The 23,316-nt window shown below is 38.2% G+C and overlaps 2 protein-coding genes across 2 annotated transcripts; both read right to left on the reverse strand.

Annotated features, from left to right (window-relative positions):
* Positions 1-11,805: 11,805 nt before the first annotated feature.
* LOC107479612 (uncharacterized) lies at positions 11,806-14,701 on the reverse strand. The gene is made up of 5 exons (XM_016099737.1): positions 13,679-14,701; positions 13,246-13,586; positions 12,697-13,096; positions 12,166-12,600; positions 11,806-11,838 (listed from the first exon to the last, which is right to left on the reverse strand). Exons 1-5 carry the CDS (start codon positions 14,699-14,701, stop codon positions 11,806-11,808), a joined length of 2,232 nt encoding a protein of 743 aa, XP_015955223.1.
* Positions 14,702-15,519: 818 nt separating this feature from the next.
* On the reverse strand, positions 15,520-18,616 carry LOC107479611 (uncharacterized). The gene is made up of 3 exons (XM_016099736.1): positions 18,420-18,616; positions 18,161-18,308; positions 15,520-15,846 (listed from the first exon to the last, which is right to left on the reverse strand). Exons 1-3 carry the CDS (start codon positions 18,614-18,616, stop codon positions 15,520-15,522), a joined length of 672 nt encoding a protein of 223 aa, XP_015955222.1.
* Between the last annotated feature and the right edge of the window lie 4,700 nt (positions 18,617-23,316).

Consider the following 23,316-nt stretch of genomic DNA (forward strand, 5'->3'; position numbering starts at 1 on the left):
CATCTCGCACCAAAGTGGTCAGACAAGTTGAAGGTCAACCTCACACCAAAGAGGTCAGACAAGTCGAACGTCTCACACCAAAGAGGTCGAACGAGTTGAACGTCCACCTCACACCCCTGAGAGACATGTTCATGGAGGATTCGCAGGAGGAATGATCTCTAAATCATCTCACAAAGGACACCTCAAAGAGGTATATTAAGGAAGGGAGAGAGGTTCGAATAGGACTACGGGGTGCAAATAAGCCTTCCGAGATTTTGAAAATTCTTGGGGCAACCACCCATTCTTACCCAACCAAGGGAAAGTGAAAAGCTCATATTATACCTCGTAGTGGGAAGTCTGGCAATAGCCTCATCACTAGTTAAAGAAGACAAAAGTGGGCAACAACCCGTCTACTTCATCATCAAGGCTCTACAAGGGGCCAAACTAAACTATCAAGAGATAGAGCAGTTCGCCTACGCTCTCAGACTCACCTCTCGATGACTCCACCCATACTTTCAAGCTCACACTATCAGAGTTCAGACCAACCAGCCCATAGAAGGCATCCTACAGAAAACAGACTTAGCAGGAAGAATTCTACAGTGGGTAGTCAAGTTATCCGAAATCGATCTTCGACATAAAGCTCAGACAGCCATCAAATCACAGTATCTGGCCGACCTTATTACAGAGTACACTAACACCCCGGGAAATCCTACAAAATGGAAACTCTACATGGACGACTCTTCAAACAAAACCGGGAGTGGTGCAGGCGTAATTATATAAAGCGATCAGGGAAGCCAAATCAAGCTAAATGACCAAGCTGAATACGAGGCACTACTGGCTGGTGTAAGGCTAGCTAAGAAGATAGGAGCTTACCGTGTCCAGTGATTCACAAGTAGTCACCTCAAAAATAGAAGGGAGCAACCAAGCTGAGGATCCCACTATGAAAAAATAGCCCGGACAATTTGGGGGACCCTGGACAAAAAAAAAAATAGCTCGGACAATTCGGGGAATATGAAGTCCGACACATACCTCGGGAGCAGAATGCCCGAGCTGATGCATGTTCAAAAACTAGCCAACACCAAACCAGGAGGCAATAACAGAAGCCTCATCCAGGCTACATTACAAGACCACAACAAGGAAGGAAAACAAACCCTCTCCTCGGGGTCAGGCGACATCAACTCATTCTACGGAACCTCCTAAGTCGCACATAGTACCCAGGGTCAGCCACAGTAACACGCATTAAAACTATGGAATCCAGTCAATCAGACATGCCGTCCGGGATCTTAGTAGACATCTCAGCAATATTTTTTCAAGAAGACATAGGTCAACCATGGGGTTATTACCAAACAACTCGGATAAATAAGGAAATAACTCAGACAATAACAACAAAATATCAAGTGTCAGATACAACAGTAAAAGGGAAACCCCAAGACTCACACGAAAGTCCAGGGGCACCCTTTGGAGGCAACAAGAGAGCAAAAACCCAAATACAAAGTCTAAAGCTTTACATCAAAAGCATGTTAGCTTCTACATTGCCCCACCAGAGGAGCTCATCAATGTAATATCACCTTGGCCGTTCGCAAAATGGGGACTCGACCTCCTCGGACCCCTTCCCCAAGGATCGGGACAAGTCATGTTCCTCATTGTAGAGGTGGATTACTTCATAAAATGGATTGAGGCAGAGCCCCTAGCTAATGCCATTGCTCAAAGAAGTCAGAAATTCTTGTACAGAAACATCGTTACAAGGTGTGGGGTTCCTTACTCCATCACCACAGACAATGACACTCAATTCACAGACGCAGGCTTTAGAAAGTTGGTAGCCGACTTGAAAATAAAGCACCAATTCACATCCGTAGAACACCCACAGGCTAATGGACAAGCAGAAGCTGCCAATAAGGTCATACTAGCCGGGTTAAAATGGAGGCTACAGGACGCAAAGGGAGCTTGGGCTAAAGAGCTCCCACAGGTCCTATGGGCATATCGAACAACTCCACACTCCACCACAAAAGAATCACCTTTCCGATTAGCTTACAGAATGGAGGCAATGATCCCAGTGGAGGTCGAAGAAGGATCGTCCAGACTGATCCACAACAGTGAAGAGGCAAACTCCCAACTTCAAAAGGAAGAACTCGACCTACTTCCAGAAATCTGAGAAAGAGCTCGGACCAAGGAAGAGGTGTTAAAACGTCAAATGGCCTCAAGATACAATCGGAAGGTAACCTAGCAACGACGATCTCATCCTAATCTGAAATGACATTAGAATAGGTCGGTCTGGAGAAGAGAAGCTAGAAGCCAACTGGAAAGGATCATACCAAGTTGATCAGAAGAGCTGGGGAAAGCTTACTACAAAGTGTCCAACCTCAAGGGGCAAGAGCTACCATGGTCATGGTATGCCTGCAAAGGGCGCCAGGCCGAGATCCAAAAAGATTGCCCGACCTAGAAAGGTAAGTACTAACATGTACACACTCTTATCTTCATTTTATTAAAAAATTGCAGATTCCCTAAAAAGTTTCCTACCAAGACGCCCGATCACGACAAGGTCGGAAAGATGAGAACCAAACTCATCACCCGATCACGACAAAGTCGGCAAGATGAAAATCAAATTCATCGTCTGATTACAAAGCGACAAGTCGGCAAGGTGAAAACCAACTTCACCGCCCGACCATGATGAAAACCAAATTCATCATTTGATTTTGACAAAGGTCGACAAAGGGAAAACCAAATTCACTACTCTACAAACTCCCAAGACGCATTAATCTGAAGCATTCATCGTCCGATTATAAAGCAACAGATCGGCAGAAAGTGAAAAACAATTTCACTGCATGATCACGATAAAGATAACCGTCCGATAAAGGTGAAAATGTGATTCACCCAAAAGACGATCTAAAGATGCCAACCACTTCCTACATATCGGCAAAGATGAACACAGAATAATGTAAGAAGTTATCAAAAGCAATCCAAAAAAGAACCTGACGAGGTCTTACGGATAGCTAAAATAATAACTTAAAGACTGGCCGACGTTCAGAAGTCGGACCAAGTCAACCCAAGTTATAAGTAAACCCTGGAAAGAGGTCTGGCCAACCCTATTAAATAGGATTACTTTAACTTAGAAAGAGATCGACCTAACGAAGTCGGTTTTCTACAACACAAAGTTATAAAAGTAATCCCTGAAAGAGACCTGACAAAGGTCCAAGAAAGAGGATTACAAAATTAACTTGGAAAGAGATCGACCTAACGAAGTCGGTTTCCTACAAAACAAAGTTATAAAAGTAATCCCTGAAAGAGACCTGACAAAGGTCCAAGAATGAGGATTACAAAAATAACTTAGAAGAGATCGACCTAACGAAGTCGGTCTCCTACAAAATAAGTTATAAAAGTAATCCCTGAAAGAGACCTGAACAAGGTCCAAGAAAGAGGATTATGGATATAACTTAGAAGATCCCGACATGACAAAGTCGGCCCAAACGACAAAATTTATAAAAGTAATCCCTGAAAGAGACTTGAACAAGGTCAAAGAAAGAGGATTACAGACATAACTCAGAAGAGACCGACAAGAAGAAGTCGAACCAACAAAAGCTACAGCTTGGACCGATAAGAAGAAGTCGGACCAACGAAAGTTATAGCTTGGACCGACAAGAAGAAGTCGGACCAACGAAAAACGTGCGCTAAAACGGACATAGCTCCGCCCAAAAAGCCACGGCTCCACGACAAGGCTATCAAAATTGTTCAGAATGACTAAAAAGTGTTCTACAAAAACACTAAAAGGTCGTCGGACAAATTAGCCCCAAGGACCACCTCAACCAAGCAGAAAGTGGACAAAATCAGAAGAGATCAAAAGAGGTCGACAACAAAGTACCGACACTCTACAAAGATCCACAAAAATGGACAAAGACATCTCACAAACGGCTAGAGGAAGGCCAGGAATGTTTTGCTAAAAGGTACGAGGTCTTAAAGAAATGCTTTGCTAAAAAATACGAAGTCTTGGAAAAAGACACTACTTAAAAAGCAAAAAGCACAGCCTCAAAGACAGAGCTAAAAAGTCATCCAAACAAACTATAAAAAGGTTCTCCGTCGGAACACTACCTAAAAAGTTGTTGGATTATGACTAAAAAGCTCGAACAGCGAAGACAAACAAGTCAGAAGAAGGCTGAAAAGTCCCCTCAACAAAGTAAAAGGGGCAATACCAGACTCGCACAAGGAGAAACTACTCAAAGATCGACCAAAGTCAAGATGCTTAAGCACGACTTCCCTGAAGAGATCGAAACTCTGAAAACACGGTCTCACGGAAAAGTCCGAACTCAAGCAGGGGCAAAGTCATACAGATCAACGTCAACTAAAGAAGAGGTGCAAGTACGATCTCACAAAAAAGAACAAGCGAAAAGGTTGGGAAACAACTTAAGGCTCAAATGCGCTTAGCCAAAAAGGATACAACTCCACTCAAAGAAGGCACAATCTCAAACAGGGCTACGAACATCATCCAAGATTAAAAAAAGGTTCTATATAAAGAACATTAAAAAGTCATTGGACAAATCACTAAAAATCCGGATATCAAGCCGGAAGGACAACTTCGCCAAAGCAGAGGGTTGTCAACACAAACTTAAAGCAAGGCGTGATCCAGAAGGCAAGGGTAGAAAACCCACGCTACCACTCAAAAGAGGTTGGACTGTGAAGTACCAAACCTCTAGAAAATCTGCAAGATTGCAAAGCAATGAAGAAACAAGCAAGACAGATGCTTGAGCACTACTTCCAAAGAGATCGAAGCTCTGAAAAGCACGATCTCATGGAAAGATCGAACTCAAGCAGGGGCACTATTCATACCCTGGGTCAAGCTGTCCGACCCGGGATGTTTAGCGACAAGCCGACCGACCTCTTCAGGTCAGACTATCCGACCTCTTCTCAAAGAGCTCGGCCAATGCCCGACCTCTTCTCAAAGAGCTCGGCCAAATCGCCAACGGAGCCCAAAGCAGGCCCAAAATGAAGGAACGCAGCCCAATCTAAAGGCAGTCAAAGCCCAGAAAGATAAAGGCGGTTCCCCTAAAGATAAGATGACTTCACTCAAAGATAAGATAAGATAAGATAAGATAACTATCTTATCTCCAGAGAGGTCACTCCTCACCATTATAAATACACTAGAGCACCCAGGTATAACTCATACTCTGATTCTACTCAATACCTGCTTAATACCCTTGCTAACTTAAGTATTGGAGTCCCTTGCAGGTACCCCCCACCCTCCGGGGACGAAGGATCAGCACCACCACCAAGTCCAACAAGTCGGACACAACAGCTCCGACCAGTACAGAAGATCTCGTCCGAAATCGAACTACAGTTTCAGGTAACCCTCGGAACAGAATCAATATTCAACATTAAAATTTATTTGCTGTTGGTATGGAATGTTGAAATATCCTTGTCCGTAACTCCCCCAATCAGAATTTGGGTAATTCCTATATTCAGGAAAAGATGAGTAATTTTTTGGTTTGAGGAATATCCTAGTAGCTTACACTGCGTTTATTTCACTTATTTTGTCAGTACAAAATGTTGTTGAATCATAAGTTTATTGTTTGATAAGATTTTTTCTATAGCATTTAACTCCATCATTTTCTTAGATACACAAACAAAGAAAAGATCAAATATATTTTGCGGAATAAAAGAAATAGTAAAGAAAGAAGAGAAGAATTTAAACAAGATAAAAAAATAAAATAAAAGAAATAAAAAGAAAATAAACTTGAAATAAAAGAAATTAAAACGAATAAGATCTAAATTAGAATTTAATTGGACGCATGTTGTCAATTTCAATTAATCCCTGACAACGGCACAAAAAACTTAATGATTTTTTGTTATAATGTGTGTACCCCTTTTCATGCTGAATGTCTCCTTTTATAGGTGCTGAAAGCTTAAAAAACAAGATGCTAAATATTTGTGATACCCCACCTTTCATCATCTAGTTTACTTTCCAAACGTACATAAATGCTTACAAATCATACACCATTGGAAAATATTATTCCGGTGAATAATAGATTACAACCACTAAGAAATAATTTTCCAAGGACCGACGAGTATAATAACAAGCAAAAACGTGACCTATTGTACTTAGCAATTTTGTTATATATAATTCTTGTCCATATGTATCATGGGGTATAGTAGAAACCCTATTGGAAAATAAATATGTACATTATTAATGAAATAAAATTTTTATGAACCTTTATTGTCATTCTTTTTATCGAGCATAATAAACACCAACTTGATTATTTATTGGTACAAGATTTGTTTTTGAAGATATTATTGTGTCGGACAAAATACGGTATTCACAGCTATCCCTCTTTATTCATTACTTATTTGATAAAAAGAATAAACAATTATTTATATCTTTTCAAATTAAGAAATGAGTAAAGAAAAATGAATATTATTTTGTTTGATCGAAAAGATGAAAGATAGAAATGGAATGTAATTATGCAAATGATGATATATGGAGATAAACTGGTAAGAGCCAAATGAAATGAAGCAAATGCATACTTTTCATTTTTTAACTTTGAATATGGATATGAATTAAAGATTCAAACAAATAAAACAAAGGTAATTGAAACATGTACTTGATAACTTGCAAGACAATTATTTAAAAGAAATGGCCAAAACCTAACTTGATATAAACTGCTTGATTTGAAAGAAATGGGTAAGTACTAAATGGACATGGACATCATCGACTCGACAGAAAATAATTGAAACAAACTGGATATGGGCTTGACGAATTGAAAAACAATGGGTCTGAGCCAACTTGATATGGGCATCTGTGACCTGAAAGAAAATAAATGAAACCAACTGGATATGGATTTGATGACTTGAAAGAAATGGGTCTGAGCTAACTGGATATGACCTTTAATAACCAAATACAAAATGAATTTAGCCGACTGGATATGGGCTTGATGACAAGAGACGGACCTTAACTAGCTGGATATGCCTTGATCAATTGAAAAAGAATGAGTCGAGCGAACTGGATATGGGCATTTATGACATGACAGAAAATAAATAAAACCAACTGGATATGGGTTTGATGAGTTGAAAGAACTGGATATGAACCAACTGGATATGGGCTTCAAAGACCCGATAGAGATAAAGGAAGCGGACTGGATATGGGCTTGTAGGATTAGACGAAATGATGATCTAAGCTTCCTAAAGAAACTGATTTTTTTTATTTTATTAATTAATTTTTTTTGAAAAAATGTACGAAACCAAAATTGCTTTTTCTTTTCGGGCTATGCATAAAGAAAATCTCATAGAATCAAACTTTGGGTTTGTCTTATTAAAGTGAATTACACAACCGAATTTTTCTCTCATCTGGAGAGACCTCTCTCTCGTATTAAGAGAGTCAACTGTAGGAACGTCTGGTTCTAGTCCTTTAAGAGGAGTTTCTCCTTTAGGGAGCTTCATCAACACTCACCAACGGCGAATAACACACTTTAGTTTTATTGTTAGTCTGCACAGAGTAAAAACAATGTCATATATGGAAGTCAGAGGAGTTGGAGCTACGGAGACTATAGAAGGCAAAACAATCAGAATAGAAAAGCATATACGAAATGAATTTAAAAGTTTGCAAGAACACTATTATGGGGATATGGGGTAACCCTAGGGACTAGTTATTTCAGAAATTGGAAGAAATATGCTCCTGTTCAGTTTCAAAGACAAGAAAAAAGGCAAGCAGGTGCTTAACGGTGGGTCGTGGAGTATTAAAGGGTATTTGCTGAACCTACAAGAATGGATGAAGGGCCAGTCAGTATTTGAAGTCAAGCATGATTTTATGAATTTTTGGGTACAGATTCATGTGGTGCCTTTAGAGTTACTGGAAAGGGATACAACAAAAGTCATAGGAGACATGATGGGGTTAGTTTCAGAGGTGGAGGATCCATGGAGAGATACTAAACCGATGAGAACCTTCTTAAGAGTTAAGGTAACTCTGGATGTTACTGAACCCCTCCTCACAGGGTTTTATCTTGAAAGAGACGATCTGCCGAATGCTTGGATCCACTTTAAATATGAAAGGTTACAAGACCATTACTGTCTCAACTGTGGAAGATTGGGGCATAGAGCTAAGGAAGGCAAGAATCAAAAAGTTATGGCAAGCTGGGATTCAAGTAAACCAAGGTTCACCAAAGGATTGGGGGTGCCTCAAGCTAAAGCTTTGAAAAATCAAGAAAAAAGAAGGTTCAGGGATGGTTGGAAAGAGGGGCACGAGGAAGATGAGGAGGCGTGTGGTAAGAGCATAAGGGGGAGAGGGAGTGTGGAAAAACCGGAATCAGAAAGAAGTGGGGTTGGTAGTACGGAGGGTATGGGGAGTGGAGGTGTTAGTAAGGGGATGCAGGAGGCAAGAGTATTAGGTGAGAATGAGGCTGTTGTAGAGAAAGAATGGTGTAACAGAATCCCTGAAAATCAGAAATGGAAGGATTTCAGGGCAGATAGAGATGGGACAGCTGCAGAAACACAGAATTATATTTTAAATGGTTTAGGGATAAGAGAAGAAAACAAAAAGGAGGAGCCTAGTGGATCAAAGAGGGAGGTATGGGGTTATAAAAAAGCCCAATGTGAAAACCCAAATGAGGTGTCTATAGGAGATGCCACCAATCAGGATAGCAATGGGCTTTACCAGCAAAATATATTAATGGGTCCAATACGTTCTGAAAATAACAAGGCTGGGAGAATAGAAGAAAAGGAAATAGATCATCCAGTTTTAAATGTCACTTTATGGGCGGCCTTAAAAAAACATACGGATATTATTATAGCTATGAATGAAGATACATCAAGGGAATAGGGGAAGCCTGCTAAGGAGAAAGATACTCCGTATACAGAGCAGTGGGGGACCAAGACATATAGTAGGCAAGAGGAGAAGGCAAAAAAGGAGAATAATACACATGTCCTGAAATCGGTGGAAGGAGAACAATATTTTGTGGAGCTGGCTAGTGATGAAGATGCAGAGGAGAATATGGAAGAGCAGGAACAAAAGGAGTCAACAAAATGGGAGATAGAATTAGCAAAATGTATGGAGATGGGATTGAACCTAAAAAAAAAGAGAAGACAAGAAGATGCTCCAGATGACTAATGTTGAATGGGATAAGGTGCTAGCAAAGAGCGAGAAGCAAGCTACTAAAAGGATGAAGACCGGGAGGGGGATGAAAAAACAAGCTGGTAAATACTAGAAATATAGGAGGAGAACCTATGGCATGGGACAATACTATGGCTGAGGAGGAGGGCCGAATCATGCCCCACCCTCAGCCATGAGTATTGTAAGTTGGAATTGTCGAGGACTTATGGCCGCCTCGACAATTTCTGAACTTATTAATCTGTGTAAGCGGATTAAACCGGCCATAGTGTTCCTGATGGAAACTAGAGCTAATGCAGTGAAGATTAATAGGATTAAGAAAAAGTTTCATTTTGATAAGTTTTTTTGTGTTGATCTCCAGGGATTGTCCGGAGGGCTATGTTTATTATGGAAATCTAATATAAATATGAATGTTTATTCGTGGTGTGATAACTTTATTAAATCTGACATTGACTTAGGAAATGGAAAATGCTGGAAAAGGTGTTTTGTTTATGGTAACCCAGTGTTTAAGCAAAAAAGGAAGCTATGGGAGGAGCTCTCTGTAAGTAATAACTGTTTGAATGGGCCTCAGGCGTATATCGGAGATTTTAACGATATTTTAACACAAGAGGAAAAGGTAGGGCTTAATCCTAAACCAAAAATACAGATAGAGGTGTTCAGGGGATTCGTAGATGCAAATAAACTCATGGACCTCGATTTGAAAGGCGGAAAATTTACGTGGTTCAGCAATCCTAGGAATGGGTTCATCACAAAAGAGAGATTAGACAGTATACTAGTAAATTGGGAATAGAGAGAAGTGTTTTCAAATGCAGTTCTTACAGCTATTCCAGCAGTGAGCTCAGACCATAGTCTCCTAGTAGTGAATATGGAGCCAAAAGCTAGAGGCAAAAGGGAGTTTAAGTTTGAAGCATTTTGGACGGACCACGAGGAGTGTTTGGATCTTATAAAAAGAAGCTGGGATATGGAAGTAAATGAGTGTAGATCTTGGGATAGGTTTATAAAAAAGAGAAATAAGTGCAAAGAAGAGTTGAGCAGATGGAGTAAAAGGAAATTTAAGAGAGCTTATAAGGAGATTGAAAAGCTTAAAGAAAGAATGCATTTTTTACAAAGTTCTAACATGACGGATCGAGAACAACAGGAAATTAATCAGATTAAAGTGAAAATTTCACATTTATGGGAGCAAGAAGAAAAATTTTGGGGACAAAGGTCTAGATTAAAGTGGCTTAAGTGGGGCGATAAAAATACAAAGTTTTTCCACGCCACAACATTACAAAGACGAGACAGGAACAGAATTGTGAAATTAAAGGATTCAGAGGAAAGATGGATTCAAGGAGAAAAAGAGATTCTTAAACTTATTGAAAACCACTTCAGAGATCTCTTTACTTCTTCAGGGAGTAGAAATTTGGAGAATTGTATCAAAGAAGTACCTAGAAAAATTACTCAAGATACAAATATAAAACTTCCTGAAGCGGTAAGTGAAAAGGAAATAATGGAGGCAGTTTTTAGCATGGGGAATTTAAAAGCGCCAGGCCCAGATGGACTAAATGGGATGTTTTATCAGAAACACTGGGATATTCTGAAGGAAGATGTCTATGCGGTGGTGAAGGATTTTTTTGAAACAGGTATTTTACCACAAGAAATCAGTCAGACTACAATGGTTCTTATTCCAAAAGTCAATCAGCCAGAGAATTTGAACCAATTAAGACTCATCAGTTGTTGCAATTTTATTTACAAGATCATATCAAAAATCTTAGTGCAGAGAATGAATGAAGTGTTAGAGGATTTAATTTCACCGATTCAAAGTGCTTTTGTTGGAGGAAGGCTCATTCAGGATAATATTATCATAGTCCAAGAAGCTTTCAATAAACTTGTTAAAAAAAGTAGAGAAGGATCTATGGGTCTTGCTATTAAATTAGATATGAATAAAGCTTATGATAGGATGGAGTGGGACTTTTTGGAAAAGCTTCTGGAAGCTTTTGGCTTTTGTGAAAAATGGGTGAAGATGGTGATGGCCTGCGTAAAAAGCGCGCGATATAAGTGAGGTGGAACCACAAAGACGGGTTAAGGCAAGGGGATCCCCTATCTCCATATTTATTCATTATAGCTGCTGAGATTTTCACAATTTTAATGAAGAAAGTGGAAAGAGAAAATTTAATTTTTGGGTTCAAGATGGCACCTACAGCTCCAGCCATATCTCACTTGTTATTTGCAGATGATTGTATTATTTTTGCAAAAGCTAAAAAAGAAGAGATATATCAGATTATACAGATTCTCAATCAATATACGAAAGCTTCAGGGTAGAGAATTAATCTGGATAAATCAGGTATCACCTTTGGATATCAAATCCCCATACAAACTAGAGTGAATATTGAAGAAATCCTTGGAATAGCTTTTTGGGACAATCTGGGAAAGTATTTGGGTCTACCAGCAAAATCGAGAAGATCAAAGCAAAAGGCACTAGAATGGATTGAAGAAAAGGTGCAAAAAAAATTAGAAGGATGGAAAAAAAACTTGTTGAATCAGGTGGGTAAGGAAACTTTGATGAAAGCGGTAGTGCAGGCTATCCCATCATATGCGATGAATGTTATAAAGTTTCCTAAAAATTTCTGCAAAAAGTTGGGAGCCAGAATTGCCAAATTTTGGTGGGCTAGCCCGGGAAGAAATAAGAGCATTCATTGGAAAAGTTGGAATAAAATCAAGGTTGTCAAACTCGCGAGTCTAGGTAAACTCGTGGAGCTGACCTAGACTCGACTCGTAGACTCGTACGAGTTTACCTGTTATACATTTTTAAAAAATATATATATATCATGTATAATATATATATTTACTCAGATATAGACATTTAAACCTAACAATTTCAACATCAAAACACATAATAAATTAACCTAATACTAAAATTACAAGTTACAACAAGTACTTTGGATCACACATTTAAATCCTTCACAAGTATTTATCTAGTTCAACATAAAACACACAATTACACAATCAAAGGTTTATAAGACATAACCAAAACACAAAAGAAAACAACAAAGCAACAATTAAATTTCTAATAAACTCTAAAACTCAAATCCTCCAATATCTTCATCTTCCATGGCATCAACATCATCATCTTCACCATCTTCATCAGAAACATCATTTCTTTCAGCCTCAGGTTCAACACGGCCAACAAAATCTTCATCATCATTCACATGTTCATCTTCTTCCTCTATTAAATTTTGTTGTGGATCCCCAATAAACTCATTCTCACCTCCCTCACCCATGTTGAATTCATTACTATTCATACCTGGAATAGCAAATTCATTACTATTTGGATCATCATTAGTATTGTCATTCATTGGCAAGTGAGAATGCTCAACACTTTCAGCAATATTTTCATTAACATCCTCAGTTATCCACTCATCATCAGAATGCACTGCATCAAATTCAAGTTCTGGAGTTTTTCTAATTTGCTTGCCCTTTAACTTCAAATTATACATCACATACACTAGATCATTCATTTTCTTTTGATGCAACCGATTTCTTCTCTTTGTATGAACCTACAAACATATAGTGCCAATAGTTAATAAAAATAAAAAAATTAAAATTAAAATAAATAATGAATAGTTCTAAGGAAGTAAGGAATAAGGAATTACCATTTCAAATTCACTCCAATTACGCTCACAACCAGATGAACTACAAGTTAAGTTTAGAACTCGGATAGCAAACTTCTTTAGTTCTGGACAACTATCTCCATAGAAGTCCCACCACTCAGCAGGTAGCATGGTCTTCCTACTACTCTTTGCAGTTTCATTACCAAAGAGGCCTCTAGCATAATGAAAGTCAGGAAGCTGTAGACCAACCTTTTTCCTTTCTTCCTGGTTAGGAACTAGTTTTTTCAAACAACTATATAGGCCAATCTTAATGTCAGCATCATCAACCATGAAATTTGGTTCATAGTGATAATGAGGATTAAGATAATACGCAGCTGCATGCAATGGTCTATGCAATTGACTTTCCCACCTTCCATCAATAATTTCCCATATAGGTTCATAACTAAAAATAACAATGCAAATGAATAAAAATAAGAAAATTAAATAAATAACTGAATATAAGAAGAAAACATGGTAACATAATACACATACTAACATGATACATTGATAATCAAATATTAAAGCTTTCAATTAGTCAAAACTCAAGATTACCTCTTTTTAACACAACCGAAGTTAGTCTTGATTGTTTCTTTGGCGTTTCTCATGCCTTCAAAGATGAAACCCATGGCTGGTTTTTCATCTGAATCAACCAAGCGAAGGACTGTAATGAGAGGAGCAGCAGCCTTGAGGCATATGACAATATTCTTCCATAGCCTACTATCCAAGGCCATGTTTTGAACTCTTATTCCTTCAGGTGTTGATGCAACCTTAGTTGTCTTCCAATCAGCAGAAGTAAACATAGTCATCAACGGTCCTTTATTATCATGAAGACAAGTGAGAGTCAAATAGGCAGTGGCGAATCTTGTGGCACCTGGCCGAACCAAGTCCTTTCCCTTTGTAAAATTCCTCAACATGCTAATGAGCATACTCCGAGAGTAGATAAAAGTGGTGATTTTTCTTCCCTTTTTATGGTTGTTTCATGCACCTTTAGCTTCTTTTCAAAATCCTCCAATATCAAATCTATGCAGTGTGCATCACATGGTGTCCAATACAAACTTTTTCTAGTCTCCATCATTCTTTCTCCAACAGCCTTATAATTAGCAGCATTATCTGTAACAATTTGGACTACATTCTCTTCACCAACAAATTCTACGGCATCTTCTAGCATTTTGACAACTTTATCCGTTGTTTTCGAGATGTCAGAAGTGTCCAATGAATAAAGAAAAACTGTTCCTTTAGGGCTGTTCACCAAAAAATTACAAATACTACGCCTTTTTTTATCAGTCCATCCATCCGACATGATTGAACAACCAGTTCTCTTCCACTCTGCTTTAAATTCAGTAAGCATTTCATCAACATTGTTTACTGCTTTCTTTAATTGGGTTTCTCTTAACTCATGGTAAGAAGGAGGTTTATAGCCAATTCCATATCTACCAACCATCTCACAAAACTTTAAAAATTCGGGATTCTTAATAACATTGAAAGGAATAGCACTTGTATAGAAAAATATGGCACATTGTTGATCACATTGTTCCTTTAGATCCTTCTTCATCATTTGATTTATTGTTGATTGAACTTGAGCCCCTTTTCCTTTTGTGACAAAGTTGCGAATATCTTTCCCCTTTTGTTGAGAATTGTCCTTTTCCTTTTCTGTTTGTTCAGGATAATCCTCTTCATCACCAAATCTTCTCTTCTTCAATGATGCTTCTTTAGCCTCCACACAAACTTTCAACATCACAGCCTTCACTTCTTCAGGTACTGAAGCACAAGGCTCTGAATCCTCTTTAGTACCGGCAAGATGATGCTTGAATTTGTAAATCCCTCCGCTTATAGTTTTTGAGCAATAATTACACTTCACTTTTTTACCATTGCCTTGAACATCAATCCCATGTTTCCATCCTATATCACTTCTATTTCCAGTTGCATTTTTTCTCCTAGAAACAGCAGGTGTAGGTCTAGGAATACTAGGAAGCGAAGACCCTGTCCCTGAACCAACATTCTCAGACATTTTGTATTTTTATCCCTAAAAATCAACAACCCAAACAACAAATTCAGATTCAGACGATTATCCACTAACTAAATTCAGATTCAGATTATCCAATAACTAAATTCATAACTAACACTAGTTTCAGCTACACTTACAACAATAATGTTTAAAAGATGAAAAATTTTTAGCATCATAAGACTTAATCAATAATCATCAGTTCATCACTCCAAATGCAGTACAGCAAGCAATTTCATTTAAACAAATTTCTCATTGTCATATGAACCCCCTTTGAGGTCATCAATATGATCAAGCACAAACAAATTAAAACAATGGCAACCAGAGTCAACCACCAATACTCCAATACTCACTTTATCACACAAGACACAACAGATACATTTTCATTTAAACTAACAATTCAGACTTCAGACTTTCAATTAAACTAACACAGTAAGTCAGTAACACTAACTAACAATTCAGACTTCAGAGTTTCAATTCAGTGAATGTGAATTCACTAATTCAGACTTCAGATTTCAGTAAACTAAAGACTAAACATAACTACATAACAGAAGCAGAAAACAAAAGAAAAAATATATATAGCAGAAGGCCAGAAGCACTATCCACAGATTTTAACCATGATTGAAGCATGAAGCATGAAGTACAGATTACAGAAGCAGGCAAGCAGCATCAGTTTTTTTCACACATTAATTTTTTTTTCAACAGATCAAACGCAGATCAGGGCCTTAATAAATTTGCAGAATTGAATAATTGCCACCAAAATTGTTAGCATTTGAATTAGTTTAACAAAATTACCTTGGAGATGGGTACTTGGGCAGACTTTATCACTTGAAGCAGATCGGCAGTGCTTCAGTGAAGAAAAACAGAACAAGGCTGACGAGGGCAGAACAGGGGAGGGGAGGCAAACGGCGTGGTGGACTGGTGGTGGGCTCTGGCGCTGTGCGACTCTGCCTGGTGGTGGCCTGGTGGGCTCTACGAGACTGCGACTCTACGTGGTGGTCCTTCACTGGGCTCTGCGACGCTGCGCGGGTGAGAGGTGGGGGACGAGCCGACGACGACGAGGGATGAGGCGAGGGGAGGTGAGACCGTGAGAAGGCGAGGGGTCCGTCTGGACTCTGGCGTCCGGCCTCTGCGTGGCGGTGCAGACAACGCTGCCGTTAGATGGTGGAGGGTGTGAGACGAGTGAGGCTGGCCGTGAGGGTTTGGTTTTTTTTTTTTTTTTTTTTTTTTTTTTTTTTTTTTTTTTTTCTGGGCCAAAACGACGCCGTTTTGGCAAAAATGGGCAACGAAATTAAACTCGCTGACTCGCTAGCAAACTCGCGAGTTTGCACGATTTTATCCGAGTCTAGCCGAGTCAACCCGAGTCTACCCAGAAACGAGTTTATGTCCGAGTCAACTCGATTCCACTACCTAAACTCGTAAACTCGTACGAGTTTACGAGTTAACTCGCGAGTTTGACAACCATGTGAGCAATTATATCAAGACATTGGGCAATTGTTCAAGCTTATAGAGATTGGTGAGCCAAGACATTGGGATCCAATCACCTAGGATTGCCAAGAAAGGTCAATGAATCTATTGATTGAGAAAGAGATGAAAATGATTTGATCCGGAGAATGCAATATCTTCTAAGCCCAATGAATCCCCCCATTCTGATCTTACCCATTCTTTCAATTCTGTCATTACACTTATGCTCAACAATCCTCACTCCCATTTAATTTCTTGCAATTTAAGCTTCTGCACTTTAATTTCATGTAATTTCCCTTCTGCCATTTAAAGTCTGCTAATTACATTCAGTTATTTATATTTCTTGCACTTTAAGTTTCCCACCAATTTAAATTCTGCACTCCTCAATTTAATTTGATTCAGTTCAACTAAAATAATTCTCCAATTAAAGTTGATCAACTAACCAATCTCAATAGGATTCAACCTCACTCTATAGTGAGTTTTTACTTGACAACAATCCGGTGCACTTGCCGGTAAAAATTTGTTGAGAGATAAGTTTTCGTGCAACAATAAGCACATTTGGAGGAGTTTTAGTGGATTTGAAAGAACTTTAATTTTGATTAACAAATTTCACTTTACAAAATTTTAGGAAAAGTTCAAAGTATTCTTTAAATTCTAATTTAGCAAAACTAAAATAATTTCTGAGCCTTTGGAAACGCTTTAGATTTAAGGATGAGATTGAAATTTTGTTTTCAGCTTAAATAACTTGGCTTTGGTATAAATTATATTTTTATCAAACACTTGGAAGGAATAAAAGAAAAGCATGGCAAATAACAAGAAATATTAAATCTACAACTACCCAAGGCAAGAAAATAACAACAAAAACTCAATTAAATAATAAGATACATAAAACATCAAATTGCATTAATGGAAATGAAATTAACAAGAGTTCATAAAAGTAAAAGCAACAAAATAAAGGAAATAACAAGTAAAACTAGGAAAGAAAAGATGTAAGAATAATAAATTGCAAGAAAAAGTAAACGAAAACAAGAATTAAACCTAAATCTAAGAGAATTCTAACCTAATCTACCATAATTCTAGAGAGAAGAGAGAGCTTCTCTCTATAGAATGACCTAAAGCATCTTTCTAATCTATCCTAATTGCTCTCCCTTGATCCATCTTGAATTCATCCTCTAATAGCTTCAGAAATTGCCCCCAGCATATTCACTTTAATGAGGTCACGTGACCAACGTCACGCGTGCGCATGGGTGACGCGTGTGTGTCGCCTGGCAGATGTCCTTATCACGTGTACGTGTCGCTATGAATCCTCCAAATGCTCATTTCTTCATGATTTATCCACTTCGCATGCTTTTTCTTCACTTCTTCCATTCAATCCTTGCCTTATAAATCCTGAGATCACTCAACAGACATATCAAGGCATTGAATGAGAGAAAAGTGAATTAAATTTAGCACTTTAAAAGCCTAAAAAGCATGTTTTCAATCATTAAGCCTAATTAGGGAGAATTACAAAACCATGCTATTTTAGTGAATAAATGTGGAAAAAGTTGATCAAATCTACCAAATAAGACACAAGATAAACCATAAAATTGCGGTTTATCAAGCGGCCCCAGTTGTTTCTCTCCAAGGTGTTCTATTCTTCTGTCTGAGGTCTCTTGTCCCTGTCCTAAGTACTTTACATGATCACAAACGTTAGAAAAGTTATAGAAACTATGAAAATCAATTTAAAATAAAAATAACTAAAAGAAAACTCAAACTAAAAGAAAACTGAATTCAAAATATCATTAAACTAAAGGATACTTATGGTTGAGTTGCCTCCCAACAAGCACTTCTTTACCGTCACTAGCTTGACGGTTAGCTCCTCTAAGGAAGAGGATCATAGGAGCTCAGATCTTCACCCCTAATAGTGAATTTCTTTCCTGTGATTTCATGAATTAGCTCAACATGCTCTATAGACAGGATCATGTTCATAGTATATGGTACATTTGGACTTCTAGTGAATACCACCTTCATGCTTGGTGAGAAGTTCTCAGTAGGAATCTTCTTGTTCCTCCATCCTTTGGGTACTTTCTTCTTGGGACCTCCTCCATCTTTGGTGGGTGGTGAATGTCCAACACCAAACTTAGGTTTGATGTCAGGGGGTACTGTATGGCTTTCCACCAAGGGCGACGGCTTAAGCATTAAGTTTTGCATGCCAGTACCTCCTTTGTCAGGGAGTGGTGAAGGTTTGAAGAGCTTGAAGACCAAATAGTTTTCTCATTGCCTCAGAACTAACTCTCCTCTCTCAACATCAATCAGGGCTCTTTCAGTGGCTAGGAATGGCCTTCCTAGGATAATGGAGTCATTTGTATCCTCTCCCGTGTTGAGTATCACAAAGTCAGCAGGGAGGTAGAGATCTTTAACCTTTACTAGGACATTCTCCACCGATCCATATGCCTGCTTCTGAGACTTATCAGCCATCTCCAATGCAATTATTGTGGGTTGTGCCTCTTGGATTCCTTGCTTCTTCATCACAGAAAGAAGCATCAGATTTATGCTTGAGCCCAAATCACACAATGCCTTCTCAAATGTGATGGTCCCTATAGTACAGGAAATCAGAAATCTTTCGGGATCCGACATTTTCTTGGGTAGCCTCTAATGGACTAGTGTACTGCACTCCTTGATCAACACTACAGTTTTATTTTCCTTTAAGGCCTTCTTCTCAGAGAGTACGCTTTTCAGACAAGCCATATAAGGAGGCATCTTCTCCAACACCTCAGCAAAAGGAATATTAATTTGTAACTTTTTAAAGATTTCTAATAATTGAGTGAGCTGCTCATCCTTGGTCCCCTTTTGAAGCTTCTGAAGGTATGGTACTTCAGGCTCCTTCGCCACTATTGGGGTGTATATTAGTGCTTTTCTAGCTTCTCCTTGAGCCTTTTCTTCCTTCAATTCATCAACAGCATACATCTCTTTAGGTTCATGATAAGGGCCTTACATTCTTCTCTTGGATTCACCTCTGTGTTATTGGGAAGAGTGTTAGGAGGTCTCTCAAGCATCCTTTTACCCAGCTAACCCACATGTACTTCCAAGTTTCGAATTGAAACTTTTGTCTCTTGTATAAAGCTGTGAGCGGTCTTGGAAAGTTTAGAAACTATTGTGGCTAAGTCAGAGATGCTATGTGTTTGAGAGGGTTGGAATTGTTGATTGTTAAACCTGTTCGGATTGGACCTACCCTGGTTATTGTTGAAGCTCTGTTAGGGCTTCTGTGGCTGCTCTCTCCACCCAAAGTTAGGGTGATTCCTCCATCCTTGATTGAAAGTATTGGCATAGGGATCATTATTAGGATTTCTGGAGGAATTTTCCATGTAATTTACTTGTTCGGTGGTTGGTTGAGCATAGCTACTTGAGTCCTCCTGATTGTAGCTCCCAGTCATGCAATAGGATGCATCTTGAGTATTAACAGTTAAGATTTGCATCCTGGTTAAGTGTTGAGAGATCATGCTAATCTGTTGGGATATGAGCTTTTTTTGAGCTAAAATGGCGTCCAATGTGTCCACCTCTAAGACACCTTTCTTCTGTGTAGTCCCAGTGTTCATAGGGTTCTTCTCAGAAGTGTATAGATACTAGTTGTTAGCAACTATCTCAATAAGCTCATTCGCCTCTTCAGGTGTCTTCTTCATGTGTAAGGAACAACTAACAGAGTTGTCCAGTGATATCTTGGCCATCTCAAAGAGGTCATCATAAAAGATCTGTAGCCTAGTCCATTTAGAAAACATTTCAGGAGGGCACTTCCTGAAAATCAGCTTGAATCTCTCCTAGGCTTCAAAGAGGAATTCTCCATCTTTCTGTCTGAAAGTTTGGACATCCACCCTAAGCTTAGTTAGCTTCTGAGGTGGAAAAATTTGGTCAGAAATCCAGTGACCACCTTGTCCCACATGTCCAGGCTCTCCTTGGGCTGAAAATCAAGCCACTGCTTTGCTCTGTCCCTCACAGTAAATGCGAAGAGCATGAGCTTGTAGACCTTAGGATTTACTCCATTCGTCTTCACAGTGTCACAGATCTGCAGGAAGTTAGAGATGAATAGGTTGGGGTCCTCCTGGGGAGTCCATGAAACTGGTAGTTCTGTTGTACTAGAGTGATCAAGTGCGGCCTCAGTTTAAAATTATTAGCACCAATAGCAAGTACTGAAATACTGCACCCATAAAAGTCAGAAGTGGGGGCAGTGTAAGAGCTCAGAGTCCTCCTTGCATTCGGATTTCCTCTATTAGGGTCCTTGGTGAGCTCTTCAACTTCCTTCTCAAAAGTTTCCTTGAGATTCTCTCCGGCTTTGTAAGCTTTAGCTTGTTGCAAATGCTGCCTCAAGGTCCTCTCAGCCTTAGAATCAAACCCAAGAAGGAGTTCTTTATCCCTGTTCCTGCTCGTGAACAAACAAGAGACAAAGAAAAAGTGAGAGTCTTTATGTCAAAGTATAGAGAGCTCCTGGTGAGATATCCTAAAAAATAAAAAATAAAATAAAATAAATTAAAGTAAACAATTAGACTAAAAGTTTCGATAATAAGAATGTAAAAATAACCTAAAAAATTTTTAGAACTAAAAAGAGAAGGACTCAAAAATTTTCAAAATTAAAAAGAAAGGAAAAACACTAAAGGAATACCAAACTTAAAATCAGAAATGAAAAGAAAATAAATAGGAAAAAATTTGAAAATAAAGAAAAATAAATAAAATAAAAAATTCGAAAATTAAAAAGAAAAAGTAAATAAACAAAAACTAATAAAAATACCTAATCTAAGCAACAAGACAACTAGTAGTTATCAATCACAAACAATCCCCAGCAACAGCGCCAAAAATTCGATGCACGAAAAGAGATTTCGCACAGCGTAACCGGCAAGTGCACCGGGTCATTCAAGTAATACCTCAGGTGAGTGAGGGTCGATTCCACGAGGATTGATGGACTGAGCAAACAATGGTTGTCATGCTGGTTTAGTTAGGCGAACAAAGAAAAGATTTAAAGGTTGCAATTTGTAACACTCTATCACATAGAGCCTTACGCTTAAGTCGTAAAGTAGAGGTGGCAAGGTATCATGACCTCTAGAAGAAAAGATACGTACATAAATATAGTTGAAAGAAATCTTATCTAGGAGCCTTGAAGAATTAGCTAAACAGAAACGATAAACAGAAAATCGTGTCACACTCGCATGGATATTCGTAAAACAGATACGTAAGATCAAAAGAAAGCTGAAAACATATATACATATCAGAGTTTCAAAACATAGATATCAAGCTCCAGACTCGACCTGCGATGCTAAGGCCAGCCAGAGTATATATATGTATATATATGTATATATATGTATATATACACATATATATACATATATACACATATATATACATATATATACATATATACAACCCAAAATAAAACTCAAACTACAAAATAAACACCTGTATCTCCAAGTCCACCTCTAGGAAGGACAAAATACAAAATATACATGCAGAGATTCTATAAGCATATATACATAGCCTATATGGAATGAGAACCGGAGGTTCTCAGCATGGTAAAGGTGCCCGCATAGTTAATATAAAAGGTCCCGGAAAAGCCAGAGGCATTCCTAGAACTCTGACACTCATATTTCAGCCTAAAGATTCAACTAAACTAGAAATTAGGTAAGTTATCTAAGATATTCAAATTACAAATCTAACTTTAACTTAACACTTCACTTTATGTCTCTTCCAATTCTTCGAATCACCAGTGGAACACCCCTCCCCCTCACACCTCCGCCAAGAGGGGTCTCTCAGAAAACATACACATACAATTCAGGTAAGGAAAGCACAGATAAAGGAGCAATTATAGCAAGTAGAACAAGTAGTAGATAAGCAGAATTAAACAGTTTGGCAAACCAAAATAATGCACACTCAAGCAAAACATACAGATGCACATGATGCATGCCTGTCCTATGGCTAATGAGCTCATTTGTCGGTTATACAATCAACCTGACATGTGCTGATAGCTAACCATTGGACAGACCCTCTGTACGCGCTTCCCCAAGCCGATAACGTCTTACGTATAGAAGGTCAATAATTCATCTTAATTTTTGCAAGTCTCATATGCTTTTAAATTCATTCTCATCATCATTTCATATATCATTGAATCTCAAATTCATCATAAACACTATCATCATTCCTTATTATCACACTTCACGTTCCGTTCATCTATAATTTAAACTCAAAACATAATTCTTTCTTTTTAAATAAATCAAATTTAAAACATATAATCCTTAAAACCAATTTTATTCTAAATAATCATTTCAAATGAAGCTTCTATATTTTTTTTATAAAAATTTTAGTAACATCTCCTCTAAAACTTGAACTTCTGCTACCTTTCAAGGGTCTCAACCACCAAACCAAATACCTCCCAGTCATTCAAATCATTTCCAGCATCAAATTATTTCAAAATCAAACAAATTTTTAAAATTAAGTCTTTCCTAACAATCAACCAACTCTGATAACAAACCGTTCATAAAATCAAATCACACATCATATGCCATTTTCACAGTCCATCAACAATTCATTCAGTTTATCCCTATCTTAAGGTCTTCTAGCCTAAGTTTTCACGAGACATTAAACATTAACTACAAGAAACCAAAAATGTACCGTAGCTGATTCCTCCCTAAGCTTGAAAACCTTAAATACCTCTCTTTTCACAAGTTTCAAGCTTCCAAACGTCAATTCCTCCAACTTAATCACTCGGATTTTGTTTTAAACCGCCCAATTGAACTCCAAATCAACAAGAACACAATCTAATTCAAAGAATATCACCATAACCATCATAGGGTTTACTAATTCAACAATTTCAACGATTCACAATGGTTTAACAGTTTCTTACCTTATTCACAGATCTGTTGGAAAAAATTCAGTGATTATCCACTGCTAGAGTAGTTCACCTAAACCATTAAAATCATTCAATTCCTTAATACCCAAACCCCTAAAATCATGAAATTGAGGAGAGAGAGAGAACTGGGAGAGAAACGCAGATTTCTTACCACTTTGTTAAGATAGAATTGAAGAGAATTCTAAGACGAACACGTGGTCTTTGACGGCTCATCAATTGAAGCTCCGGATCAAAAGTTACGTAAGATTGAATTTTCAGAGACGTTAGGTTTACATTAAAACGTAACTTT

Source organism: Arachis duranensis, chromosome 3 (genome assembly GCF_000817695.3).
Source record: "Arachis duranensis cultivar V14167 chromosome 3, aradu.V14167.gnm2.J7QH, whole genome shotgun sequence".
Taxonomy (NCBI): Eukaryota; Viridiplantae; Streptophyta; class Magnoliopsida; order Fabales; family Fabaceae; genus Arachis; species Arachis duranensis.